At 38.6% G+C, this 26,622-nt stretch overlaps 2 protein-coding genes and 1 long non-coding RNA gene across 6 annotated transcripts in view; 1 reads left to right on the forward strand and 2 right to left on the reverse strand.

The window, feature by feature from the left end:
* The window catches only part of mpped1 (metallophosphoesterase domain containing 1), a 34,675-nt gene extending 11,628 nt beyond the window's left edge, over positions 1–23,047 (reverse strand). Inside the window, exons 1-4 of the mRNA XM_056245096.1 lie at positions 22,874–23,047; positions 21,359–21,728; positions 20,492–20,673; positions 10,174–10,399 (exon numbers count right to left, since the gene is read on the reverse strand). Of these exons, the coding sequence (XP_056101071.1) occupies positions 10,174–10,399; positions 20,492–20,673; positions 21,359–21,525 (575 nt within the window). The 5' untranslated portion in view covers positions 21,526–21,728; positions 22,874–23,047. The remainder of the gene's footprint in view (positions 1–10,173; positions 10,400–20,491; positions 20,674–21,358; positions 21,729–22,873) is intronic.
* On the forward strand, positions 2,104–3,010 carry LOC130079879 (uncharacterized). The gene is made up of 3 exons (XR_008806622.1): positions 2,104–2,501; positions 2,649–2,771; positions 2,852–3,010. It is a non-coding gene; the product is annotated as an uncharacterized LOC130079879 (long non-coding RNA).
* A 2,615-nt stretch (positions 23,048–25,662) lies between the features above and the next one.
* The window catches only part of scube1 (signal peptide, CUB domain, EGF-like 1), a 73,256-nt gene continuing 72,296 nt past the window's right edge, over positions 25,663–26,622 (reverse strand). For all 4 annotated transcript variants that reach the window (XM_056245093.1, XM_056245095.1, XM_056245094.1 and 1 more), the window contains 2 exons: positions 26,212–26,291; positions 25,663–26,124 (listed from right to left, as the gene is read on the reverse strand). In XM_056245093.1, the coding sequence (XP_056101068.1) occupies positions 25,972–26,124; positions 26,212–26,291 (233 nt within the window). In that variant the 3' untranslated portion in view covers positions 25,663–25,971. The remainder of the gene's footprint in view (positions 26,125–26,211; positions 26,292–26,622) is intronic.

Genomic DNA, 26,622 nt, shown 5'->3' on the forward strand with positions numbered 1-26,622 from the left:
AAATCTGAATGTTTGCGCAATAGGCCTTTAAACTACAAAGCGCACAGCGTCCGGAGATTCTTCACTGAACGATTACTTCTGTTTCTTGCTTTGGGTCCCTTGGCTTTGTCTCTCGTCCTTCTTCCGGGAGGATTTTAGGAGCGCTGAGAGATATGTGCGACTCAAACAGACACGTGCATGCAGCGCTAATGAGCTCCCTCTGGAAGCCCTCAAACACTCTGTCATACGTTAGAATTGCATTGGCAATACGTTACTTGTGTGTTAGCAGTTTGTATATGGTGTTGGAAAGGTGGAGAGGACGAAGGGACAGGAGAGAGCGGGATAGAAATGAAGAGAGTTTAAAAAGAGATGAATGGAGTTGATAGGGGAAATATCAAGGCTGTTGTTGTGTGTTTGTTTGTTTGAGAGAGAGAGCGAGAGAGAGCGAGAGAGAGCGAGAGAGAGCGAGAGAGAGAGAGCGAGAGAGAGCGAGAGAGAGAGAGCGAGAGAGAGCGAGAGAGAGCGAGAGAGAGCGAGAGAGAGCGAGAGAGAGCGAGAGAGAGCGAGAGAGAGCGAGAGAGAGCGAGAGAGAGCGAGAGAGAGAGAGAGAGAGAGAGAGAGAGAGAGAGAGAGAGAGAGAGAGAGAGAGAGAGAGAGAGAGAGAGAGAGAGAGAGAGAGAGAGAGAGAGAGAGAGAGAGAGAGAGAGCCAGGCCCCTCTAGTCTGAACTGTGAGGAGCAGGTGCAGGACAGCAGCATCAGTGTGTGTTTGTGTGTGTGTGTGTGTCTATGCAAATGTGTGTCAGTGACCGTGTGTGTGTGTGTGAGATGAGGTTGTCATATGGATTGGCATGGAGCGATGCAAAGCAATAGCCTACTGGGTAATGAACACACAACACATACTGTACACACACATGCAAGGTGAGCCTGTCAGGTCATAGAAACTTGCTCCTGCTGTGTTAATGCGCTTTGTGTTGGCTTACCAGCAAAGCCTTCAGCGTTTACACACCGATTCAGTTTCAGCTTGACTTTCTGCTTCAACTTGCCCATCTGAAACTTTCTGTGAGATTTTAGCTCCATGAGGAGCCATTTAAACATTGTTTCAATGAAAATGCAAAGCATTTTTTAAAAGCAGAGGCTATTTACACTAACTCCGCCCCCTGACGTCTGGTTGGGCCAGACAAACTCACCGAAGACGCTGGATTCTCAACAGTAACAATGTTGTAGGGGTAAGGCGCAGGGCAGAAAGTTTAGATTTTTTTTTGCCAAACTCGCTCTACTACCTTTTCCCATCACATATCAGATCAGAAAGGCATTTATTTTCAATACTATCTATCGCTACAATCTAGTGTAAATAGCCACTGCCTTTTTGAAATGTTATTTACAAAAAAATGCTCACCTAATATTTGGTGTTTTTAACTATGTACATCTAAATTCATCATTTGATAGTGATACAATGCACTTATTGTGTACATACAAGTTTTTACATTGTACTTATAATTTAAAAAAATACCTGCATGTAATTACATCCATAATTTCACTGTTGATCCTTCCCTTACCCCTTAACTCACCCTTAAACCTGCCCATACCACCAAACCTGTCCCTAAACGTACCCGTATCCCTCCTCAATAGCAGCAAAAGTGTTTTGCAATACAATATGAATACAATAAGTACATTGCACTTATTTTTTTATGTAACTACATAGTAGTTAAAGACACCTAATATAAAGTATGACCCAAAATATAATACAATTCCAACGCTTTGTTTTTTAAAATGAGGATCATAAAAATTGTTAATACACCTGTGATGCATTTTTTTAAAAGTTTTGTAGGTACCCCTCATACCCCAGATAATCATATTTGTGTGAATGTGCATCTGTGTAAGGGAATACAATTTCTCCATCTCTAATTGGTGGCAGAAATACTCGCAAAGTTTTGCCACATGGTACCACATTTCCTTCCTCCACAGCTGTGCGAAGGAAATAAATAGCCAGTACAGAATAGAGAGCAAAAGAGGTGTAATGAACAGTAAAGGGAGTTCAAATGTAGAAACTGAGGAAACGCAGAAGTGGTTGTCTGGGATTGTGGCGGTGTTTCTAGAAATCAGCATCTAATTCCGCCTGTGAAACTGCTGGACATTTTTTTCCTCCCTCTTCCCTCTCTTTCCCACAGAGTGATAGTTGCCTTAGCAACCGTGGCAAATCTTCCTTTTCTCAAACAGATGTCCCATTTAGTTGGAAATTAGAATGTGTAAAAACCCAGGAGACTCAAATTATTTCCAAGTTCTCCGGGAGGAGGGAGACGGAGAAGAAAAGAGGAGCGCAGAAAAGAAAGGAGTGGCGAGGGATGGAGAGAAAAAGAGGAAAAGGGAGGGAGAGGGTTACATATCCTCCTCCTCAGGAAGTGTGAAAGTGTGTTGATTAGCCATCGCTGTGGGGCAGCTAATTCTGACGCCCGACCAACACTGAAGAGGCAGCAGACGGAAAAAGACACAAGAAAGGGAGGACAAGATGAATACAGGATGGGTATGAACCATTGTAGGGTCCGTCTTTCGCTTAATACGGTGTATCATTTTATTCTCCGAATCATTTTTTTTTCTGATACGACTGATAAAGCGGGTGAAGTCATGGAGAAGGGCGGAGATAAACTGTAGCATCTCGCCTGTTTTGCAGGTAAACAGATTCAGCGTTTATGAGAATGTAAAGAAATTCCCCAGAGCCGTGCGTGCTCACATATGTGCGAAGACACAAGCCCGGTGTGAGCGAGGAGTTTTCGCCTTGGAGACCAATTTACAGGTAACATCCAGCCAAGACATGAAGCCCCACATTCAGCTGCTTTTAATAAAAAAAAGCTTTCTTTTCTAGTGCTTTCCCAGACAGAATGATTGACGCATAGATAACAGGCTGAAAAGACTGGCGGGTTGGAATATCTGGCCCTTGATTCGTGTCGACGTTCCCCATGCAATGCTTTCAACTCTATGGAGCATTAAGCTACAGCTTACCTATTGGAGCAATGCCATTTTTTAACGTTTTGCGGGGGGGGGGGGGGGGGGGGGGTTTGCAGTAAGGGTAATCGCTGACATTTCAAAGCACTGTCAATGATTATGCACATATATTGGTGGTATCACGGTCATAAATTCAAAAGTGTTTGGGGCACAGTGCCACAAATTGCCCTAGATATTTAAAATGTGGAATGTGATCTATATATACACAATGTATTATAATTTTATATATTGTTATAGCCATAATATATTACGATATTTTATTCTAGGGCCATCTATAGTTACAGGTTTTGACCCTTTTAATTCATTAATTCATATGAATTATTTGACAAAAAATATAAATAGACAACAAACAGATTTATACAGTAAAAAAAAGAAAAAGCCCTCATAAGGTCCTAGTGTTAATTTGATTTATTAACAAAAATCGACAACAAACTGGGTGTAAATTATAAATTATCGCTCATAAATTATCAATAAACAAAGAAATTAATACATTTCTGGGTAACACTTTACTTGAAGGGGTGTGCATAAGACTAACATGACACCTTCATAATCATGACATGACACATGTTATGAATATGAAGGAAGTGTTATGCATGTTTGTGACAACTGTCATTAAGTGTCATTCGCTCAATTATGACATTTTTAATGCAAATATGACATTGTTTGAGATGTCTTTGTTATGACACCTTGACATAAACCAATACATCATAACCTGTCAGTGTCTTTGTCATGACAACTTGACATTACTAAGACAACACAACCTGTCATAAACATGACATAGCAGATTAATTATCAAACTTAAGAAACCACTTAGCTTTATTGGTTAACATTACATTAAACTGTCAGGTGGTTGGTTTTGACATTGGCTGTCATGAAGCCATTATAACGGTTTAATGACAAATTCAATTTGTACCACTGTAGTTGAGGTCACGAAAAATATTCATGACACAGTTATAATGGCCTCATGACAGCCAATGTCAAAACCAACCACATGACAGTTTAACTTAATTTAATGTCAAGTTGTCATGACAAAGACACTGACAGGTTATGATGTTATGGTTTATGTCAAGGTGTCATAACAAAGACATCTTAAACAATGTCATATTTGCATTCAAAATGTCATTATTGAGCGAAAGACACTTAATGACAGTTGTCATAAACATGCATAAACCCTACTTCATATTCGTGACATATGTCATGTCATGGTTATGAAGGTGTCATGTCAGTCTTATGTACACCCCTTCAAGTAAAGTGTTACCCATTTCGGACACTGACCAATACTATTATGTTGGTGACCATTTTAATTAATAAATTCAATTGAATTACTTGCACAAAAAATGGACAAAAACTGGGCATTATGTGTAAGAATAAAATATTACATAATGAATGTAATAAATAGAAGTAAAAAAAATTTTTTTTTTAAAAACTTACTTTACTTCCCACTTACTTAAAAGAACAACAAAACAAAACAAAAACCCCGGATAAACAATTTCTGAATCCTACCATTAAATTTCCAATTCTGCTCTTTTTCTGTCCAAAGCTGAAATATATTTGATCTTTTTCCTAATACTGTCACACTTCCCGCTTTCTTGCTATCTGGCAGCCTCATAAAAGCCCATAACGACCAAGTTTGGAAGTTGAAGCACAAGACATGAGCCACGTGAAAAGGCCTTTCAGAAGAAGAAAAAACCCAAAGCAGATGGAAACAGATAAGGTCGAACAACTTCTCGGAGTTAAGAGCGGCTAACTCAAGTGTGTGAGCGTGCGTGAGGGGTCTACATGACAGGACTAGGCCGTTCAGACACCCCCTCTCCCTCAGGCATCTCAGATGTTAATTGAGGAGGTCCTCCAGTGGCCAGCCCTACATAGCCGAAGCGGTGAGCTCTTTTCCCCGTGGGGAGACACGACTGATACTGTACTAATCTCTCCTCTCTTCTCAAATCATTCTCCACATCAGCCGCCACTTTAATTAATTCACACAGACGTGCTTGACAAGGTCAAGCAGTTAAACGCACTGTTTTATATATATACCCACCACCACACCGTCCTCTCGATCATTAGGCTCAGTTCCTTCCTCCTCTCCTCCTTTTAAATCTTTCGCTTCGTCCAAATGAAGAGCTGTTCATTAGTAGCTTGTGCCGTGTCCCCTTCATCAGTGAAGAGGAGTCATCAAAACAGGGGAGGCAGGTACACCAGAAGAGAAAACACGCATCCTTTCTGTCTTTCACTTTACTTTCTTTCTCCTCTTTCTTTTTTGTTTTGTTTTGATGAGCTTCTTTAATTGGGCCACTACAGAGGCGAAGCAAATCCTCAATAATTAAAAAATCTAATTACGGAGTCTTTTGCATCTCTGGCAATAATTATTCCTCGTGGAGTCACTGGATAGTGAACATTTCTTCTATTTTCATTTCAGTTTTACAGGGGGAAAAGTCTGCTTTCTCCTTAATGCTTTATCCCCTCCTCTTTTCAGTCTCTTTTCCTCCTCCTCCTCCCCCTTTGCAGCTTTCTCAGGACAAACTTTTTGATGGTTGTCACTGATCTTAAACAATAAAAACGCTTAAACACCCACATACAGTACATGCACACATATGAGGTGAGCAGTATGACTAAAAAATAAATAAAATCACAGAAAGAGTAACTTTACATCATGTTAACAGTAAATGGTATTCTGTAATCTTAATAAATAATTTTTAAAATAAAACTATAAGCTTTTATGTATGCATACTATTATATACTACATAATGATATATTACACTACTTTTGTTTAATCCAGTGAATTAAATACTTAAATACCTATTAATGACCAGTTCTCCCGTTTTGACTTTGTAATTTTGCATTACTCCACGTTAATCCATAAAATATAGCATGGCACCGGGACGTCATGCCGTCATGCAAACCTATATATATATACAAACCTATATATAAACACCTGGCAACCAGGTGTTCAAGAACATTGACGTTGATCATCTGTCTTTGCTTATGAACGCCCTGCTGTGCTTTATAACAGTGTAAGAAGCCCCCAGCTGCCCCTCAGAGCAGGAGAACAAGACTGACTGAAAGTGATTGACAAAAATCTGTTACAATTAATGTCCTTTGTGGTGCTCTTGTAGGAGATGCAAGTTTTAGACCAGCTTGAATCATTTGCTGATCCTGTTCCACACCTTTGCATTTTATATTTTCACTACTACACTAACACTGTCAAGGCATAGTTGAAAATGAAAACAAAACAATTAAAATAAAATCCTCTAGAACTCGAGACATGAGTTTCAAGAGACTTTTTTCCCCCAGTAGAAAAATAAACAAGTCTTACTTTCATGAGCTTAAGAAATGCAATTTGCAAATTTTCTCTCCTGAGTAGCCCTGCAGTGTTACAAATTAATTTTACAGAACAAATACAGATACAGTATGAATTTAATTCCATTTTTCAATTATGCATCACAAAAAAAAAAAAAAAAGTTGTTCAAAATAGTTTTAGATGAAGTATAGCATGACATACTGGCGGACACTGCTGCCACTGCTTATAAACTATTCAAATAAAAGAGCAAAAAGGCCAAAAATGTCACTTTTCACTTTGTACAGTTTGCGCATACAAAGGTAAACCAAAGGCATACAAAAGCAAAGCCAAAACCTTTTAATCTCCCGAGTTTCAATGCACTTTTCTCGATTACCTTCAACCTGCTCTTACTGCCGGTGCATAAACATTCAGCTATCAGCTTTACTCCCCCCCGCAGGGCACACAGGATGTGTTTGTGTTCACCAAGCATCATTGTATGCATAACTGTCCATATGAGCGCATATACATGGGAAAGTTTAAGCTGCTTGCGTGCGAGTGTGTTTAGCTGAGAGCGATATGTGCAGTGGGTCCTACACAATTGTTTGTGCTTCACGCTCTTCTGAAAGGGACAGCCATCCTTAATACTTCATCCACCCACACCAGCTCTCACACACGCACACAAATAGGCACAAACGCACCACGCGTCTCTGCATTTGCAGATCTGCGGATGACAAATGACTTGTAAACTTGCATTAGCGTCAGCAGAACAGAAAAACACCCCACATGTTTCCCCCATGCAGGTCTTTTCATTCCAGAATCACCGTATGACAAATAGTCAGGATTTAGGAAAGAATGCAGCGTGCCAAGATCTCATTTAGCCCGGTAGAGGAGAGCGAGCATGTGTGTGAAAGCATGCAGATTACGAGTAGGGATGTGCAACAGCGACTAGTCAATTATAGAGGTCGACTAGTCTCTCATGTTTTCTTATTTATTATCATTCCTATTGAGGAATTTTAGTGATTTTAAGCATTAAAATTAGCGTTTCAGCTGCACGGAACAACGTTCTCGGAGGGTTTAAACCCCGGGTTATTGTCATTCTAAACCTCGATTTTAACCCTGGGTAAAGGAAGGCTTCACACTTGTAATTTAGAAGCGGAGTTAGCACCACCTTTTATCTGAGGTTAGCAGCACTTTTGCGGTGTAAACCCAGCATTGCGGTGCCAAATGTGTGCAGTGTGAAACGATCCCGTGTTACACAACTAAACCAATCGGCAATCGCGTGCTTCATATTCACATGCTTTGGACAGTCATGGAAACACAACGCATTGTAAAAATAGTAGTGTCAGCATTTGAGGGGAAAACTGTTAAATGGTGACAGAAAACACGACAATTGCAGTTAAGACGAAACCGTTTCGTTCTTCCATTCAGGAAAAACTAGAAAGCAGTCTGCTATATATAATAGGAGAATCTGCAAAGCTAGAACCTTTATATAAACAGGTTGAATGCCTAGTTTGTCCAATCAATGACAATGACACTGACATAGCAAATATGCAAATAAAAAAGTTTACCCAGGATTTAGTGTGAAACGAAACGACATCTTCAATACCCAAGTAATTTTTAACCCCAGATTATGAGCATTCTTGTGAAATGTGAGATAACCCAGGATTCCATTTACCCAGGGTTTGGAATGATCCAGGGTTAACTATTTCAAGTGTGAAAAGCCCTTAGGAGAGATAAGGAACACGATTAAAAGAACTTTTCTTTTTTTTACTACATACATTATTTATACAAATGTAAGGCAGGATTAGTCTATTGTAATTTTTTTTTAAATCCACTTTACACACACAAAAAAAAGAGCAGGAACAACTGAGCATGATGCTTCTGCTGAAGATCTCTGCATTTGTTTCATTCTGTTGTGCTGCAGTTGGTGTGGTAACAGCCGCAGCACTCTCTCAAATAAAGGTACACTTTTGCACCATATCTATATACAGTAGTTCCAATATGCACCCGTTAAGGGTAGATAAGGCACTAAAGGTGTACCTTTCAGGGTACTGTCCCAGTGAAAAGCATTTGTTCACCTAAAGGTCCAAATTTTTGACATTTTATCTGACAGTGCAGGTAAACTTAAAAGGCAAAAAAGAACTTGAGCCAGAAGAGAAAAGAGAGATGAACAGGAAGTGATCTGATGGACAACATAAGCTCTTTTCCAAACCTATAGCCTCCTTCTGCCTACATAGACATCTGCCTTCTAAGCTTCTTAACTGAAACAGAACCTCAAAAGTGACTGATTTAGAATTCATTTGGAATAAAAAAAATTGGGGTTTTCATTTTTTGTTGTAATTTTTCTCTGGGGTTGTCTTTTCTTTGAAGAATACGTACAATAATGAGAATCTGGCCAAAACGAGGTATCGTAGAAGGCAGCCCAAATACATAGCCTACCATTTAAAACAGCCTTGACACTTTATATGTCTTTAAATAGACAGCTTTGGGAACAGAGCAGTAGATGAAGCAGCAGAAAAAGTAGAGATGAACGACTTTACTGAGCAATGCAGTGCTGCACAGATCACAGACAGCCATCGCCCGCAGCAACACAGGACTCGGCCCATAAATCCCGGCGACTTCACCAGAACAAAATCTCCATGGAGATGAGAGTTTTGCAACTGTGCCCCAGTGTGGCAGAGTGTCTTCAACTCTACAGTGACAGGAGGAGAAAATGGATGTAGGACTAGATGGACTGACAGAGAGCGATGATAATGATAAAAGAGAGAGAGAGAGAAGCTCACAGACACACTTTCTGTCCACCTTCCCCTATGGTGGAATGCTATTACCAGATCTCAGCAGTGCTTATGTTTTTTTAAGTCTGCATGGTGTAAACACACATACACACTGGCATGAGATGAGGATTTCTGTCACGACATATCGGAGTGGATTAATACTTGAAGGTTTTAATCTAGCTCATGAGTTCATGACTGTTGTAAACACCATCAGCTTGACAAACCACACACACATGAATAAATGCTTATTTATCAACTTTGATGTAAGGGCTTACTGTGATATTTGCAGAAGCCATCTGTCAGTGAACACACCTTAGATGGGACACACACACACAGCTATAAAAATGAGAGCATATCATAGACCTCTATTGTTGTACCAAACCAAACCCGTATAATGATGATAATAATAACAACAATAATAATAATTATTATTATTATAACCCCATCTCTTAAAGAAAATGCTTTGCAATGAATAAATTACTATTATAATTTTAGTTTTCTGATAAATTATGATAAACATTACAAATGGTTTATTATATATTATACATGATTTATTATAATTTAATTATTATAACAACCTATAGCCTAATAATACTATTAAAATGTGTCTTATTTTTCACATTTATTACTTTTAATATAAACAAATTAAAATAACTAGAGACAAACCCTAAATCACTTTTATTTATGAAAGAAAACATAATTTAGCCCCTATGAATCTGTTTTTCATTTTAGCACACCTCCATGTGGTGTCATTGTGTTTTACTATTCTTGTAAGGACGTTTTTGCTCCTGCAAGTTTAGAAAATACACCCACACACTATTGTACAGGCCAAATTCATAAATAAAAAAAAAAAAATTACCTGGCATGCGTTTACAATACATCTGCGTTTATACTTCGAATTCAGTGCTTGCAAGTAACAAACAAACAAAGTTATTCACACACACTGGCACAAAGGTAAATCGCAGGACATGGAGGGGTGGCAAAAGAAGTGTTAACAAGAGAGATAGACAGAAAGAGGTAAGAAGGAGCAAAAAATGAGGAAGACTTGAGGGGGAAGGGACAACACAACAACATATGGTGACAAACACGGTGACAGGAAGACTTGAGAAAGCGTGCGCAAGAGAGAGAGAGAGAGAGACACTCACCACGGTGAGCCGTAGATGCGGAAGCCCCTGACGGTAACATCAGAGTCCTGCAGGTAGATGCAGTTGGTGAGCAGGGACTGCACGTTCTCGTAGTTCTCCGGCTTGAGTTTGGAGGCCGAAGGAAAGTAGTAGAAATCCTGCTTTATCAGGTCTGCCATAAACTCCTGATCGAACGTCAGCTCGTGGTTCCCGGCTATAACGATTTTTATCTCGTAGGGCAGAGTGCCTGAGGAAAGAGAAAACAGCTGTCATGATACAGTGCCTTCGTGAGGATTAAGATATTTATTTGATTATTTATCATCCTTCATGCAATGTTGCCATGATAAGCAACTGCGGGGATTCCACCCACGAAACAAATTTCCATAACTTTCCGAGTCATTTGTGGTTACTAGATAAGGACTTTGACTCATTTTGAAGGCGCTGCACTCAAAAGAAATTGTATCTGATCTGAGATAAGAACAACTAGAAAATCAATTTTCACTACAGCAATTTCCATTGCTTTTTTAGATTTTACTGAAGATTTGATTATTTTCCAGCACTTTTATTATCATTTTTAAATTATCACTTAAGCCCTTGTTTTAAAAAAAAATATTTACCTGTCATTTTTTCCATCACTGTGGGAACTGGGAACCCTTTAGCGACAATAATCTATCTGGAGCAAAGTGTCTTGATCAAGGATCTAGTATGGTTCAAACCTGCAACCTTTCCCTTACAAGCCTTGAACCAATCTTAAACAAAGCAGCAGGTCCAGACAAAATTTGAACTTTCTTAATGAAATTGAGGGACAATTTGCAGAAAACTTTCTAAATTGATTTAAACACAGTCAAATGTGTTAAACAGAGCTTAGAGAGACTGCACTTTTATTGGTACCTAAAAGCATAGTCGAATTAGCCAAAATATTAAGGGGACATAAGGGGAAGGGGGATGTGTAGCACTGTAAATGACAGTCGGACTAATACGGAGGAAATCTGCGCTGCTTTCTCTGGGCACAGATGCCACATGGGCCTGCCAATAAGGTGGGCTACATCATTCTCCTTGAGGTATTAAGTTGGTTTATATTGGCACTTTGGTGTTTTTTGGCAAGCAGAATGCATTGCAGTAAATCAGAACATGATGCTGGACTCTTAAAGAACTTGTTTTCGGCTCCTCTCTGGAACAATGCAAATTAATATAGCACTTCATAATTCTGACATCAATAAATGCACAAATATTATTACTCCTCGTTCCATCTCCATTTTTTCACGGTTCTATAAAATTTTCACCACACCGGGGAGCGAACCTGTCCACGCCTGACAAACACAAAGACAGTCTGTCCCCACAAATCTCCTCTCTCCAAATCGCTCTCCCCGCAGCCCTGCGGATCCGAGGCAAAATTACGACAAACATCTGGAAATGTTCCCTTTATTTGAAAAGTGTCATAAAAGAGATGAGATGCGTCAGAAAGTGTAAGGTTTGAGGTGTGACGGAGAGTTCAGTCAGCCTGTGTTTTGACAATTACGCAGCCAAGCGAGTCCCTGAAAAGCGGCAATTAAATTGTGGGCGGGAAGGATGTGGGGGGGTTCTGGTTTTGAGGACCTTCAAAAAAATAAAAAAAATAAAATTGACAGAGCGCGCACACACACACACACACGCAGTCCCTCGCACATGCTTATGCTCAAACCGTGTGACTTAACAGCAATTTTCCTGACACTTAACACACGCACAATACTCCACGGCACCTCTCAAAATCTGCGTCCATAAGCACAATTTTACCATCGCTGGGAGATGATCGTAAAAGAAAGACATGGACAAAAATTAAGAGTGAGTTTTATGTGTCCGTGGCAGATGCTTTACAAGAATCAGCACAGGAGTCTAGCAGATTTAAAGCCTCCTTCCAGAGGCAAAGCTCTGATATCTTTCATGTTTGCTCAACAGTTTTGCAATACACGTAATTAAGAACTATCTTCAAGCTCAGTCGTTTGCTTTACTGTGATGTGATCTGATTTAATTTCCAAGCAGATTTGAGAGAGTTCATATCTTCTTCTAATGCATGTCAAACCCTTCATAATTCAACATACATTTTTCAGACACCCGTCAATACACCCTCTATATTACAAGGAATACTTCATTCTGATTGGTCTTAGCATTGTACTTTACTTCAGTGGTTCTCAACTGATTTTGCTTCAAGACCCAAGCTTATATTCAAATTGGTTTAACATGCAAAACAAGCAAATGTCTTTAAATAAATAAATAGGCAGATAAGCAAAACAGATAGACAGACAAAAAAATCGTTTATGGCTGGCCATGTTGGAATCAAAGTAACTACCTTATACCGATAGTAGAGACAGAACTTATGGTCAAGGGTGTGTTCACACTTGGCATGTTTGGTTCAATTAAAACGAACCTTGGTGCGATTGCTCTGTTAGTGTGGTTCATTTGAATAAGTGTGAACCCTGGTGCACACCAAACAAGCGGGCCGAGACCCCTGAAAGCAGCAGATCTTCGTTTGTGTGTGTGACGGAGGGATTCCTGCCGCTGTTTTTACATCTTTTATTTTATAAGCTCTTCATGAGCTGGTCAACATACCATGTAAGCTACGCACATACAACGAGCGCATTTAGCTCAGCATAACAGCATTGTTTTGACCAGCAGATGTGTCCATGCATGTCCCTATGCCTTTAGGTTCAGTGTTAAAAGGCCAAAGTTAGTGAATGCTAAGCGGACCAGGACTAAGGGTGTGTTCACACTTGTAGTTCGGTTGGCTTGGTTCATTTGGTCCAGGCCAAAAAACAAACAAACAAAAAAAACATTTAGTCCTGGTCCACCTAGCGTTTAGATTGGCATTATTATCACCGAACCTAAAGGCATAGGAATATGTTCACAACCTGATTGGTCGGCTTTTATGACGTATTGCCTATTTTGAGACGGAACTTACCGAACATCCAAACCAATACTGTGTATGTGCGTAGCCTACATATGATGGTATGTTGACCAACTCATGAAGAGCTTATAAAATGTGTAAAAAAGGAATTTTTATTTTTATTCCTTCTATTCGTCTATGTGCTCACAACATACAGCCATTTGTTTATGTGTCCTCGCATCAAAAAAAAAAAAGAGAAAACAAGATAAATTCCATATTGTGTTTATGTTGTGCACCATCGGTTTCACGTACATGTGTAGGCACTAGGCACTGCAAAAGTGTGAAAATCTCCCGGTGCATATGTTCATCTACGTGTACTCATTGCCTTTCTTTTCTCTGCTTCTCGCACTCCTTTTCTCTCTCATATAGATTCCTCAAACGACCAGACTCCTTCAAAGGCAGAATTACAGAGAGAATCACCATTTTACAATGGAGTCATTCTCTTAGAAACACAAAGCAAAAAAAAAGTCTTTGGAAGCAATCAATCACACAAATACAAAACGCCAGCAAGAGGGAGGATGGAAAAGACGAGCCCAAAGCTTTTGTGATGAGGAGGAGCGGGAAATGGAAAAGAAAAAAGCATGCCGATTTCAGCCCAAAATGCCTAATCCGGACACACGGACGAGTGTGCGCTGCTTGTTGTTATTAGTTTCTATCTTCTTGGGCTCTTTGTCTTTGATTTCAAAAGCACTTTCAAGGCGGCAATAGCTTAAATTTCACTGTGAATCTGACAGACAGCTTCTGTTCTTTTCACTTCAAAAAGAGCGCAATTAAAGTGGATGAATGCAGGCCGGTGCGTGCTCACACAGAGGCAAACGTGCAGCGAGAATAGCATGTTCAACACACACACACACACACACACACACACACACACACACACACACACACACACACACACACACACACACACACACACACACACACACACACACACACACACACACACACACACACACACACACACACACACACACACACACACACACACACACACACACACACACACACACACACACACACACACACACACACACACACACACACACACACACACACACACACACACACACACACACACACACACACAACAAGCAGTAGCCATACAAAACGTCTCACTCTTAACGTGTCTTGTGAGCTGCAGCATTGAGGTGTGTGTGTGTATGTGTGTGTGTGTGTGTCTGTGTGTTTGTGTGTTCTGTGGACCATTAAAATAAGGGCTTTAGAGGTGCATAAGCCCAGAGGAAGTGTCCGGATTTGAGTGCTATTGTCATTTCTGTTCTGGTGGGTGGTCTTTGGACTTTGATGGAGCAAATCCTCCAACCTCCAAAATTCAGAGCTCATTCAAGAGGATTATGGAGCTGTCTCACACTGTGTGTGTGTGTGTGTGTGTGTGTGTGTGTGTGTGTGTGTGTGTTGCTGCAGACGTTCTGCGAGACGTTTGCCACCTACGTGATACGTGCACTTTCTTGTAAGTTGGCTGACTGAGAAAGTATCTGCCAACGGCATAACTGCGCATTTTACACAAATTAAAATTAATCAGGGTGTATTGTGAAATATAAATGGACAACCACAGATCTTTAGAGTACAGATTTTGACAATTTTAGGCAAAAGACAAAAACATTTCAGTTTCCATCTCATTCTTCAGGTAAAACTGTCAGGCTGTCATGTTGCGTTTTGCAGTGTATTCATTGGATAATTCATGTCACTGCAATACATTAAAAGAATATGAAAATGCCTGCCTCTCTTTACAAAGTTTCTGTTACTTTCTTACACAATGATGCTGATTAATCGTTTGTTTAGCTCGTTTTTCAGTAAAAAAAAAAGATCTATAAAAACACACTGTAGATGGGATCAAAATCAAAGACCCTGACTGTGGCGATGCTGATTGGTTGATTTTACATGAAAACAAACAGTATTCTGACTACAGGTGGCCAAATTGTAAAGAAATTCCCTTTATATTTAAAGGGTAGAAATTGCCTATTTGAACCAATAAAATAACCAATTTTCTTTAAACAGAATTTAGTTTTACCCATTTAAAGCTTTTTTGGCCTCAACATTTTTCATGGCCAAAGCCTACAGTAAATTACATTGAAAAAATATTCATAAAACAATCTGTGTGGAAACGTGGGGGAAGCACAGACCAAGTTTTTTTTTTCAGCTTAGTTTCAATAGACAGTCTTTTTGGACTGCTTTCTGAAAAACAGTTAGAGTTCATGTTTTCATAGTGCATCGAATGCTTTTATTTCAAAAGATCAAGGAAGATTTGATTTCTCATGATATGACCCCTTTAAAGCATATTTGTAACATTTGATTTATTTAGTTCAAGCTTCTCACTTGTTTCAACCCTTCGATTCACCCTCTTCCTTCTTTTTTAGTCCATAATCCCAGCTCAACAGAAAACAGTGACGCTTTGAAGAAGTGAAGTGAAGAATCTTTCTGCCAACATGCACAAACACACAAACGGTGTAGGTGTTCTTTGTGTTTCTTCATGTGCCCATGTGAAATGTAAACACACAGTATTATAACAAGCACACAAACACACACCGCATTCACCGATGTATATGTAATCAGTTTTTCACACACACACACAATTTTCTTGCTTTTTGAAAATGACAATTTTGTATGCAGTAATTTTTTTCTGTGGAGAAATCCATAAAAATTTTGGTCTGCTCCTAATCATACTACAAAATACCTGAAGCGTTATAGTGCTTGTCATGGAAAAGAGCAATACATTCTTCAAAATGAGAATTTTTTTTTTAATAATACAGGTAAATAATTAATAATTTGGAAAAAATTAGCAAGAAAGTCTGTCACCATGAAATCAAAATGATCAATTCTCCTTTTTTTATGGAATATTGCAGTGTTTATTATAAATTATTGACCCGTGATTGTGAACATCATTATTTTTTTTAAATCATGTGCCCCCATACTCTTACATCAAAATAACTCCCCCCTCCATCAGCAACATCTCTTTTCTTCTCTGATGACAGTTTTACAGAGTGAGGGCAGAACAACCTGTCACTCACATGAGATCGACCAATAGAAAAACCATAATGGTCCAACGATCCAATCAATTGCCACCGATGGACAAAATCATGTCTCAGCAAACATTTTTTCTTGTTCAAGAAGCCGCCTAACTCGGATATGTGTCACAATACGAAAGAAAAGCTTAATCGCAACTTGTTTCATGCCAACTTTAAGAAAGCAATAAGATGAAAAAGATATTAATATTAGTTACAGTAGTAAACAAATGATATGCCATACACATAGATCCATAGACACACAGTATTCAGCCACAAAACTACACAAAGATTTAATCTATGCCTGAGATTGTCTTTTACACTTTAAGTGAAAAACCGTAAAGCAGTGTCAAGCTTCATTGTTAATAATCCACAGCTAAACCTTCAGCTGACTAAACCCATGGCAGGGTGAAAAAAAAAGCAGAAAAAAAGAGCCGTAGAGCTTGAAGGAAGAAAAAGGGAGAGCACATTAAAGTTTCATGACGGTTTTCTCTCCAGATACAGACCAGAGAGAGAGAGAATGGAGGGAAAATTCCAAAGTTGAGAGGAGAGAGGGGGGTGAAGGAGTGAGAAAGGTATAAACTTTTCTCCCAAGATTCTTCCACCCCACACACTCAAACACACATCTCACACAGCCCACGCAGCCGTCACATCACCATTGGGCTAATCTATTATTCATTATGTGGACAGGACAGAACAAGACGGGGAACTACCAAATCTTCCTGACCTGACAGAAAGTAAGTATAATATCTACTTCAGACACGCTTCTCTGCACATAATGACTTACAGTGAGAAACAATGCTACAACATACTTAAAATTCAGCCTCACCTATGCGCAAATTGTCTTAATAAAGTCTCAGAAAACACCTGTGAATCCTTAGAGTGCTCGAACAAGCAAACTTCTGGAAGACTGGAAGAACTGGAAGAAAGAGCAACTCTCTGAGAGAACAAAGGAAATCAACATTTGAACTCACTCTGCTGCACCATTCGAGACGCAAGTCTCACCTCAGAATCATTCTAATCTACATCTCTCTCTCTCATGCTGAGATCACCTCAAGTTCATCCAAAATCTATATGGTTTTAATGTGAATAATTATCATACAGTATTACACATGTTTGATATCATTTGAAATGTCTCAGTGCGACTGGTACAAAGGTCTCATTCCCAAAGAAGTAAAACTAAAGGTAATACGGTTTTTAGGAGTTTAGAGATAACCTGTACACAATTTGCCGATTGAGCGCAGCCTTACGCTTCTTTAATTGGACTGGACTACTACTGTCCGCACAAACATAACTTACTAAAGCTATTGATTTATTCTTCAGCAAAACACCCTGCCACTACAGACTATGACTATGACCCCCAGAAAGGTAGAACTATCACTTGTGATTACTGGGAATTCATTTAAGATTTTTCCTTTAACTTGCAAGAAATGATCCTCAAGCATGTTCTCCGGCCGGTGTAAGCCTGAAGGATACATGGGGAAAGATACAAGCTAGGTCTCTCACGCTATACAGTTGTTCAGCAGGCAAATACAAATGATTCAAGACCAATAAACACACAGAGACCAGTAAAGATACAGATTTGCTTAACTGCGCTCCTACACTTCTGCTACGCATTCATACAATGGCACTGTTAATTCATGAACATCTGTACTTCCGAACAACGGCTTCTGTTAGTTCAAATGACCTGTTTGGGCAGATGAGAACATGCTGAAATCATTTAGTATTTAAAATTAATAAAAGATTATCATTTTTGTCATCTAGTCAAATGACAAAAAAAAAGCTCTCTTCACATATATATTTAAAGATACATGATAAAAAAGGTACTGAATGGCCATTAACATTTCAGAATGGGTCACAACAGTGGTTGATCTGTGGTCAAATGGTCAAAAGACGAATAACGAAAACATAATTATGAAGGATGTGAACTGTTTGTTTTTCTTAATACTTTTAATCCACACGGATGTATTAAATGTGACAATAGACTTGTTATATAATGTAAATTTCTATTTCAAATAAATGCTGTTCTTTTAAATTCATCAAAGAATGTATAACAGTTTCCCTAAAACCCATAACTGTCTTCAACATTGATGATGTTTCTTGAGCAGCAAATTAGCATATTATATATGATTTCTGAAGGATCATGTGAAACTGAAAACTGCAGTAATGGCTGCTTAATTTAGCTTTGCATCACAGGAATAAATATTCATTTTTCAATAAATTAAAATACAAATATTATTTTAAATTGTAATATTTCACAATATTACTGTTTTTCCTGTATTGACTTATCAAAAAAAAATCAATACATTCTACCAACCTCAAACTTTTGAATGGTAGTGTGTGTGTATGTGTATATATATATATATATATATATATGTGTGTGTGTGTGTGAATATTCACTGAGAAAAGCCTGTAAATGAAGATAAAGAAACCACACTATGAAGGCAGGTAAAAATCATTAAATAGACATTACAAAAAGTGGCTTTAAAAGACTTTAGTTTATTTCTCTATCAGTGAACGCAAGTCTATCACTCACCTACAGTCCACAGCAATTCATTTCGCAATGTTTTTGTCTATATAAACACACACACAAGAGTCAAGACAGATATCGCTTCAATCGCTATGACACATCACTGTTCTTTCCCCATTCCAGCAGTGCTAAAACACACAATATGGTAACAACTAGGACACATAACACCAGTTTACCAAGCTACAACGTAAACCTCTGTTGTAGGTTTCAATACATGCTAACTAGGTTTTGGAATCCACGTTATCCACTAAATAAATGAACCATATTTCATGTACTTCCACACCTCCTTCGAGTTGCATTAATGCTGTATTGCCATTTACCACACCTACTTTGAGGTCTAAGGTGATGGTCCATTATTGAAGAACCCAAACTGGCAAAAATATTAAGGCTGACATGTTCAAGCAGTCTCAAAGAGGCCAGACAAAAAGAGAGGGAACAGATTTCGCAAACATCAGTGTCGAAGCGAAAGAGAAAAATATAAAACTGACAAGGAGGCCTTGAGACTAGGTAGGAGTATATGAGGAAGTCCATGTGATAGTGTGTGTGTGTGTGTTGGCACAGACTTTAAAGTATTGTGAGGTAAAAAGTAAATCATATCTCTGAGGATTGTTGCTGGATAAAGGAAGCATGTGCGCAGCGAGTTCTCTCAGATACACAGGAGCAAAGACTGAGAGATGAGAAAAAGAATCACGTTATAAATATTTATACAGAGACAAACGCGAGAACAAACACGCGAACTTCCTTTTTGGCACAGGGACGGCGTGCCAGAAAGAAAGAGAGAGGCAGGACAGCAGAGAATCAATAGCGGGAAAGAGGATGAGACACACGAGCGAAAGTCTTAATCTGACTGGTGTCTTCTGCACCCCGCTGACTAACCTCCATCCCTCCATCTATCCAGATCTGCTGCTTTCTATTCCCGCTCCTCAAACACCAGTCATCTTTCTTATTCTGTTTATTACTGAGCCTGTCTCACAGTTTTTGGACATGCACACGTGTACAATAAGTTATAAATAAATAAAAACATGCAACACATCATGACTATGACCTCTAGATATTCTGCTTGTGATAAAAGGACTTGAATTTACATTCAAATTCACTACAATATTCTGAAATTATTTTATCAAAGCTTGTTACTTCAAAAAGGTATCTTTTCAAGATTTCTCATAAGATCTCTGTGCTTTATTTCCTATAGTGATATTAATAATAATATTATAGTAATCTGTATAAAATTATATAACATTTCATTTATAAAATTTTACATAAAATTACATTTAAAGAAATAAAATGTAAATAAAAAAGCTAGAATGGTGATAAATTAAATATTTTAATGTTCAATGCTCAATGCGTCCCTCTTCTCAATTTTATTTCTGCCTTATTACATGGTGTATACTGGGCAGGTCAGGTTGATATCACGAGTTTATGAAACAGGCTATATAAACATTAATGTTCTTGACATGTAAAAGCATATAAATGACATCAGAAATCTGTGAAAGTTTAGAATGAACTGTTTCCAATAAGTATATTTGGACTGGTACAGTATGTTTTCATTCATGTTTTCTAGTACATGAACTCCTTTTTCAAAAGATCTAGGCATGCATCATTCACAAAGCTACACACATCCCACATATCTTGCATGTTCTTTATTTAACTTTTTTTTTTGCTAAGAGTAAGACTGCATTTCTCTTAGCTCTGCTTAACATATTTTATCACTTAAATCCACAAAATCAGTGCAGAAAATGGCTTAAAGATATGCAGAATTAGTCAAATGATGCAGTGATCGATAAAAGTATTGCAAAAAAAGATCAAATTTTGAGTCAAACAGCTGGCAAAAGTTTTTTAAGGAAGAGAACAAATAAAAAAACCTCTCACCGAGCCAGTCGTTAAACTTCTTAACTTCGCTGGGCAGGCCGAGCTCTGTGAAGTCTCCAGTGTGCAGTAAGACGTCACCGTACGGCATCTGAATAGTGTCAGTGCGCGAGTGTGTGTCGGAGATGCAGACAAACCGCGTGTAGCCCGGGGGCTTGGGGGAGTCATGGGGTAACGGATCTACCCTGTGGATAGACAGAGAGAGGAGTGGGAATACATAAGGTTATATATCGTTCTCTCGCGGCTTAAACAGTTGCGTTGGCAGAAACGGGTCTCTGAGGGACACGGCAGAGTTTTGAATAAGAATGGCCCACTTTAGAGCATCTCCTACTGGGTCGACCACACAGACTCTACCGACAACACACACACACACACACACACACGTACACACTCACAGATATTCATAAAAATGTGCAAACAATAGCTGTGACCTGTTTTCCTTTATAAAATGGCAAGAAAAAATATGGCCCATCTGAAGAAAAAAAACCCTCATGGATAAAAGCATGTGCAAAATCACATATTTTCAAAAGCAACTAGTTAGTTGTTGCTCTGAACAATTAGACAAACTAGTCTCTTTTCAGGAATCCCTGAATAATTCATATTCTCGATATTCACATGAACCCAACTTGGAGCATTTCACAGGAAACATTTGGCATCTTAAAAACACAACGCTCATGGCGTAAGCTGCTTAAAAAACAGCATGAATTTTGACTAAACACCCAAACATGTCCGTCAGTTAAAGCAAATTGTGCTGTCAGCGTGCAAATTAAAGTGCTGCTGCTAAAAATCTTATTTAAAAAACAAATCGGTTGTCGAACAACTAGTCGACCATAGTGACTCATACCAAATGTGCACATGCGAGTTGCTTACATGTGGACGTGGGGCGGCTGGAAGCGACCCTGGTTGATGTTGTAGAAGGTGAAGGCTTGAGTTGGGTTGGAGCTGTATTCGTCCACCTCTACCACTCCTCTTCCTCCTCTCTGAGACTGTTGCTGCTGTCGTCGGGCTGCCATGATTTCCGAAAGTGTGAAAGCCATGGCAACACACACACACTATCTCTCCCTCTCTTACACACGCGCTTGTCCGGTGGTGTTTGCTTAATAGGATTCCACTTTAGCTAGGATCAGATTGTCTTGTGCAAGTCTTTGGGATGTCCAGGACCGTATTCAGTGGCTGGCCCACCGTATGCCTCTGCTGCTGGGATAGAGAGCCTGCATGCTTCTCCTCAATCACAGTACACCTGAGAGAAAAAAGGTACGAGATACAAGATAAAGGGAGATGTGAGTGGTGGCAGAGGCATATTATCAAAACCCACAATCAGACGCCCGGTTGGCGGCGGTATGTCCCACTCTACTGTGTGTTAGCGCCGAGATCTTACACAAAGCCATGGTAACCATTCTGTCACGATTTCTATATCTAACAATAGAGTTCCCTGCACTTTCAAGACGGGAGGAAAAAAAAGATGCGATGCAACAGAGACAATTGTTTGGGAGGAAAGAGGACACAAAGCCCTGTGAAAGAAAGGGGAGCTAAAATGTTATTTTTGACCTGAAATAACAAGTAGGGAAAAAGCTGAAAGCTTTCTACTCCATTCCTTGAGAAATACATAAGTGCTCAAACAATGCAAAAACAGAAAAAAAAATTGTGTGTGAAAAGAATAATGATAACAATTCATAAAAGATGGATGATGACTAAGCACACTAAGTAAAACTATGTGAGACAAAAGCTTTGAATAATAGTCTAGTAGATGGTCGGATCATTTTTTTTTTAACAAAACTAAACAAAAATATAATATATTACTCTTGTAAAAAAAAAAAAATGTAATGTGATGGTACCATATAATAAAGTGATGGAATCACGATGGCACTTAGATATATCATGGTACTGAATGATTTCCATATTGATAAACTGTAGTATTTCAAAGAATATCATGGTATTTATCATGCTACATTGTCAAAAAAAACATGTTATTAACATGGTATCATGTCCAAAAATGAATACCCACATACTTGTTGCCACTTTTACTGTTAGAGTAACAGTGGTTCACAAAAAGAGCCAATACGAACTACCAGTTTGATGGGCTAGATTGCATGATGATTTGCTTTTCATTGAGTTTAATTTTGCAAGGTGTCCTTTGCCAGATAAACATGATAAGTCAAGGTTTAAATGACAAGGAATAAAACCAACACATAATATAATATCATAATGCCAAAAATCAATCACTCATGTTTAACAAGTATTCAAGAATTGACTGTATCTATGGTAACTCTCTCTTCTTTCCAAACAGACGAGCATCATTTATAACAGCGCACTCTCTTATACATATTAATTCATGCATATTCAAAATATCTGCGGTGCTAATTTACATACCAGAGATATACTTACCTTTTCAAACTCAAGAGTCTAACGCAAATGTGTTTTCGGAGATGTGCAGGTAAAGACTAATATAACCGGCAGGAGAGTGAAAACGCAGCGGCTCCTGTTTGCAGAGGCTCGCGCTGGTTTGTTTGAACTGGAGTCGCGTGGTGCCCCGGTATGCGTGTGTGTGTGTGTGTGTGTGTGTCTGTCGCTCTTGGAGACACTCCCCCTCGCGCTGCTCTGGCTCTTTCTCCTCTCCTCTTGGCGAATCCTACTATGGCTTAGACTGTCCTTAGAGCTTCAGTCATGTAACTTCATTAATAATCATAAGCCAACCTTTTACTATTGCTAACAGACCAGTTTGTTGTTGATGAATTGTATTCACAGAGTCCTTCCGCTTGACCAACGTCTCCCTTTCATTCAATCAGTTAGGAGTCTACAAGGTAAACGTCACGTATATTCACGTGACAAGCCCCATCCATCAAGTCAGTTATTTCAGTCAGAGAATGGCTTAATTTGTTTTATGTATATATCTGCCAGTGCAATCTATCTGTATGTGCTGTCTAATCAAAGGTTGTATTTTTGTCTGACCTTGATCTGCATGTCATATTAAAGTAGTAGTGGCTTTTTAAACGTAAGTTATATCAGTCTAGACCAGCTGTGTGGTAGTTAAAAATTGAATTCTGAAACATGAATAACACCCTTTTTAGTTTTCAAATTAGTTCAAATATTTTGAAAAGCAAAAATCTTGGTCGACACTGCCCCTTTGTGGGGAGAAAACGGCATGATTTTTGATGATAGGCCTATAATATGACCACAAGAGGACGACAAATCATTCAAAATGGCGTTAGGTGACATAAGGGTGCTTTTTTCTAACTTTGCTAATTTTTCCTCTTTAAAAAAAAGAAAAGATTTAACTAATACATTATGAGAATAAGCAACAATTGTTTCAAACGAAAGGTAACAGCTCAACAAACAGCGTGAGATTTGAATGATTTATTAATAAAGTGAGGTCTTAACAATAGTTCCCATTCTCTTCTAGGGTTGATTTCACACTGCTGAAGTGTTCATTCTTTTGAAATGTGGTCATTCACCATGGTGGAAAGCATTTAATTCAACAGAGCCTTCCAAAACAGTCCTGAAAATGTCAGACTGTGACCCTTCCCCAGCACATTGTCTCCTTCTACTGTAAATATTAACTTAAAAAAAAAAAAAAAAACCCACTAATATATGTACATCATTTACACATCTGTATTCATAAAGCTTACAAATCACACCAGCAGCAGTCTGAGTCACTCTCTCCATCTGAGGGGAAAAGCACTTAAATCTGTGCGTGAAGCCATCGAGGTGTGTGTTTGTGTGTGTATTAGTTGCTTTTGCATGTCACACATTCTTCTTCTTTGCTAATGGCAACTGTTCCTCAAACAGTCACATGCCTTTGTTTTAGTAATCAAATGAGACAACAATATGTGATTAACACACACACACACACACACACACACACACACACACACACAGAAGATCAACTACAACCTGCGGTTTTCTCACAAATCATAAATTACTGTGCTAGCATAATATGTATTACAGCATTTGTGTGTGCATGCATGAATGTATGATTATTTAAGCTCGATGCATGAGCGAATGTGTTTCCCTGTCCATATGTGGATATTACAAATACAAGCATTAATAAGTGCTCATATAACAAAGCAGCTTTAGAATGATCACTCCGCCCCTCCCTCCCAAACAGGAATATATGCAAAACAACGCAGAACACTGTAAAATGACAGGTAATATTATCTGTATTTCAGTTACTTTATGGCTCATCTAGATGTATGTGGTTGTGATTTGATTTAATTGTGATGGGTATTTTTCACATACTTCAGGTATGACATCAGTTCAACAAACAGCCTCTAATCTTCATCCACAGTTCAACAACAAGAGCAAAATATGTGTCTTTGTGCACAGCACAAAGGTGATATGCAATTACTATGTAATAGATATGATATAATTATGTAATACACCATAATAAGTCTCTAAATCCAAAATTGAGTTCTTTGTTGTTCTGAATAAACTCTTCACCATTTCCATGAGTTTTATGACACAACAAGCTCAAGAAAAAAAAGTCTGCCAAAAATGATCACCATATTTACAATTTCTCAAAATGTTCTCAAAATCTAAATAGCAGGTTAATGACAAACTCGTTGCATCACGTAATCTTATAGAAATTAATCTTATACTGGTCAAGCTGACAAAGAGGTACAAACCCAATAAAAGCAGATGGCACTTCAACATTAATACTTTTCTGATATTAAACTGAGATTATTATGAAGTGTGTTTTGTTTTCAGGAGAGGGAGAGGTGAGAATATCTTTCTGTATCCCTGTAGAGGGGCAGTACGGACATTTCTTGTTTCTACAACCAAGGTAAAACATCTCTATACAACAAAAACAAAACAACAACGAAAAAAGCAACTTATATTTTCTTATTCTCTACAATATAAAATTCAAGTGCAGTTGAAGCTCCAAATACTAGTAAAACAACGTACACGTAACTCTAACTCTCATACTGACAGGTAGTTTTTGTCTTTTATCCTGTTTTTTTTATTTATCTTTCACTTGTCTGGCTTTGTCTTTTATTTTTTTGTGGTCAGAACAGAAAGTGAATACTTTCTCATTAAGTGCACTAGGATATTAAAACCCCTTGTGCACATCAGGGGCATGAAAATAACCTTTTCCAAACAAGAATATATATATATATATCTGTGTGTGTCTGTATGTGTCCTAATAAGCCATAAGCTTGCACATCATTTTTGCACACACAGACAAGCGCACGCACACATACACACACACACACACACACACACACACACGCACACACACACACTTACTTACAAATATACTGTAGATATCAAACATCCAAAGAGGGCTTTTGCAAAATCAAGCACATAAATATTAGCAAACAAAAAACATACAAAGACAAAAAAGGACAACTGGACAAATCTCAGACAGGAAGAAGGCCAAACGTCTTTATCTTCTTGCAGTAGTTAGGCCTTCTGGGAGCTAGTGGAGAAAAGACAGGAAGAGAGATGGGGATAGAGCCGGGGTCGTGGAAGAAATGTTCGGGTTTCTATTTATACGGCCGTAGAAACCTGGAGACTTTGGAGCGTAGCAGCTTGATAAAGGAACGTGGAAACATCTCCTTTGATTCCTGCACAGTGTATTTAAAGTAGTTATGAGGGTGGGCCAGCACATCAAACAGAGCTTTAATCAGCTTCTTATCCTGAAAACAGAGAAACGTGCCATTAAAAGAGGAATATAAAGTCATGTCTGACGACAGCTACTTACTGTAGTGAAAATAAATGCTCACTTTTAATATCTCTTGGTGGTTTTCTGAGGCGTAAAGTCGACCGTCTCGAACAATATCCTCTATAAGTTGCTGGTAGTCTTCTATAATGACAAAAACACAAACTGATATTAATAAATGTAGTATATTATTTATGTACACGAATAACTTTTTTACAATTTATAGAATGTTTAATGTATCTCATTTGTGTAGTTGCTGTCTAAATGCCTGGCCACTTTATTAGGTACACTTGTTCAACTTCTTGTTAACGCAAATGTCTAATCAGCCAATCACAGGGCAGCAGCTCAATGCATTTAGCCACACATGGTCACGACGATCTGCTGAAGTTCAAACTGAGCATCAGAATGGGGAATAAAGGCCTTTGAACGTGGCAGGGTTGTTGGTGCCAGATGGGCTGGTCTGAGTACTTCGGAA

This window comes from Rhinichthys klamathensis, unplaced genomic scaffold, assembly GCF_029890125.1.
Source record: "Rhinichthys klamathensis goyatoka isolate OS25496 unplaced genomic scaffold, OSU_Roscu_1.1 h1tg000029l_1, whole genome shotgun sequence".
Taxonomy (NCBI): domain Eukaryota; kingdom Metazoa; phylum Chordata; class Actinopteri; order Cypriniformes; family Leuciscidae; genus Rhinichthys; species Rhinichthys klamathensis.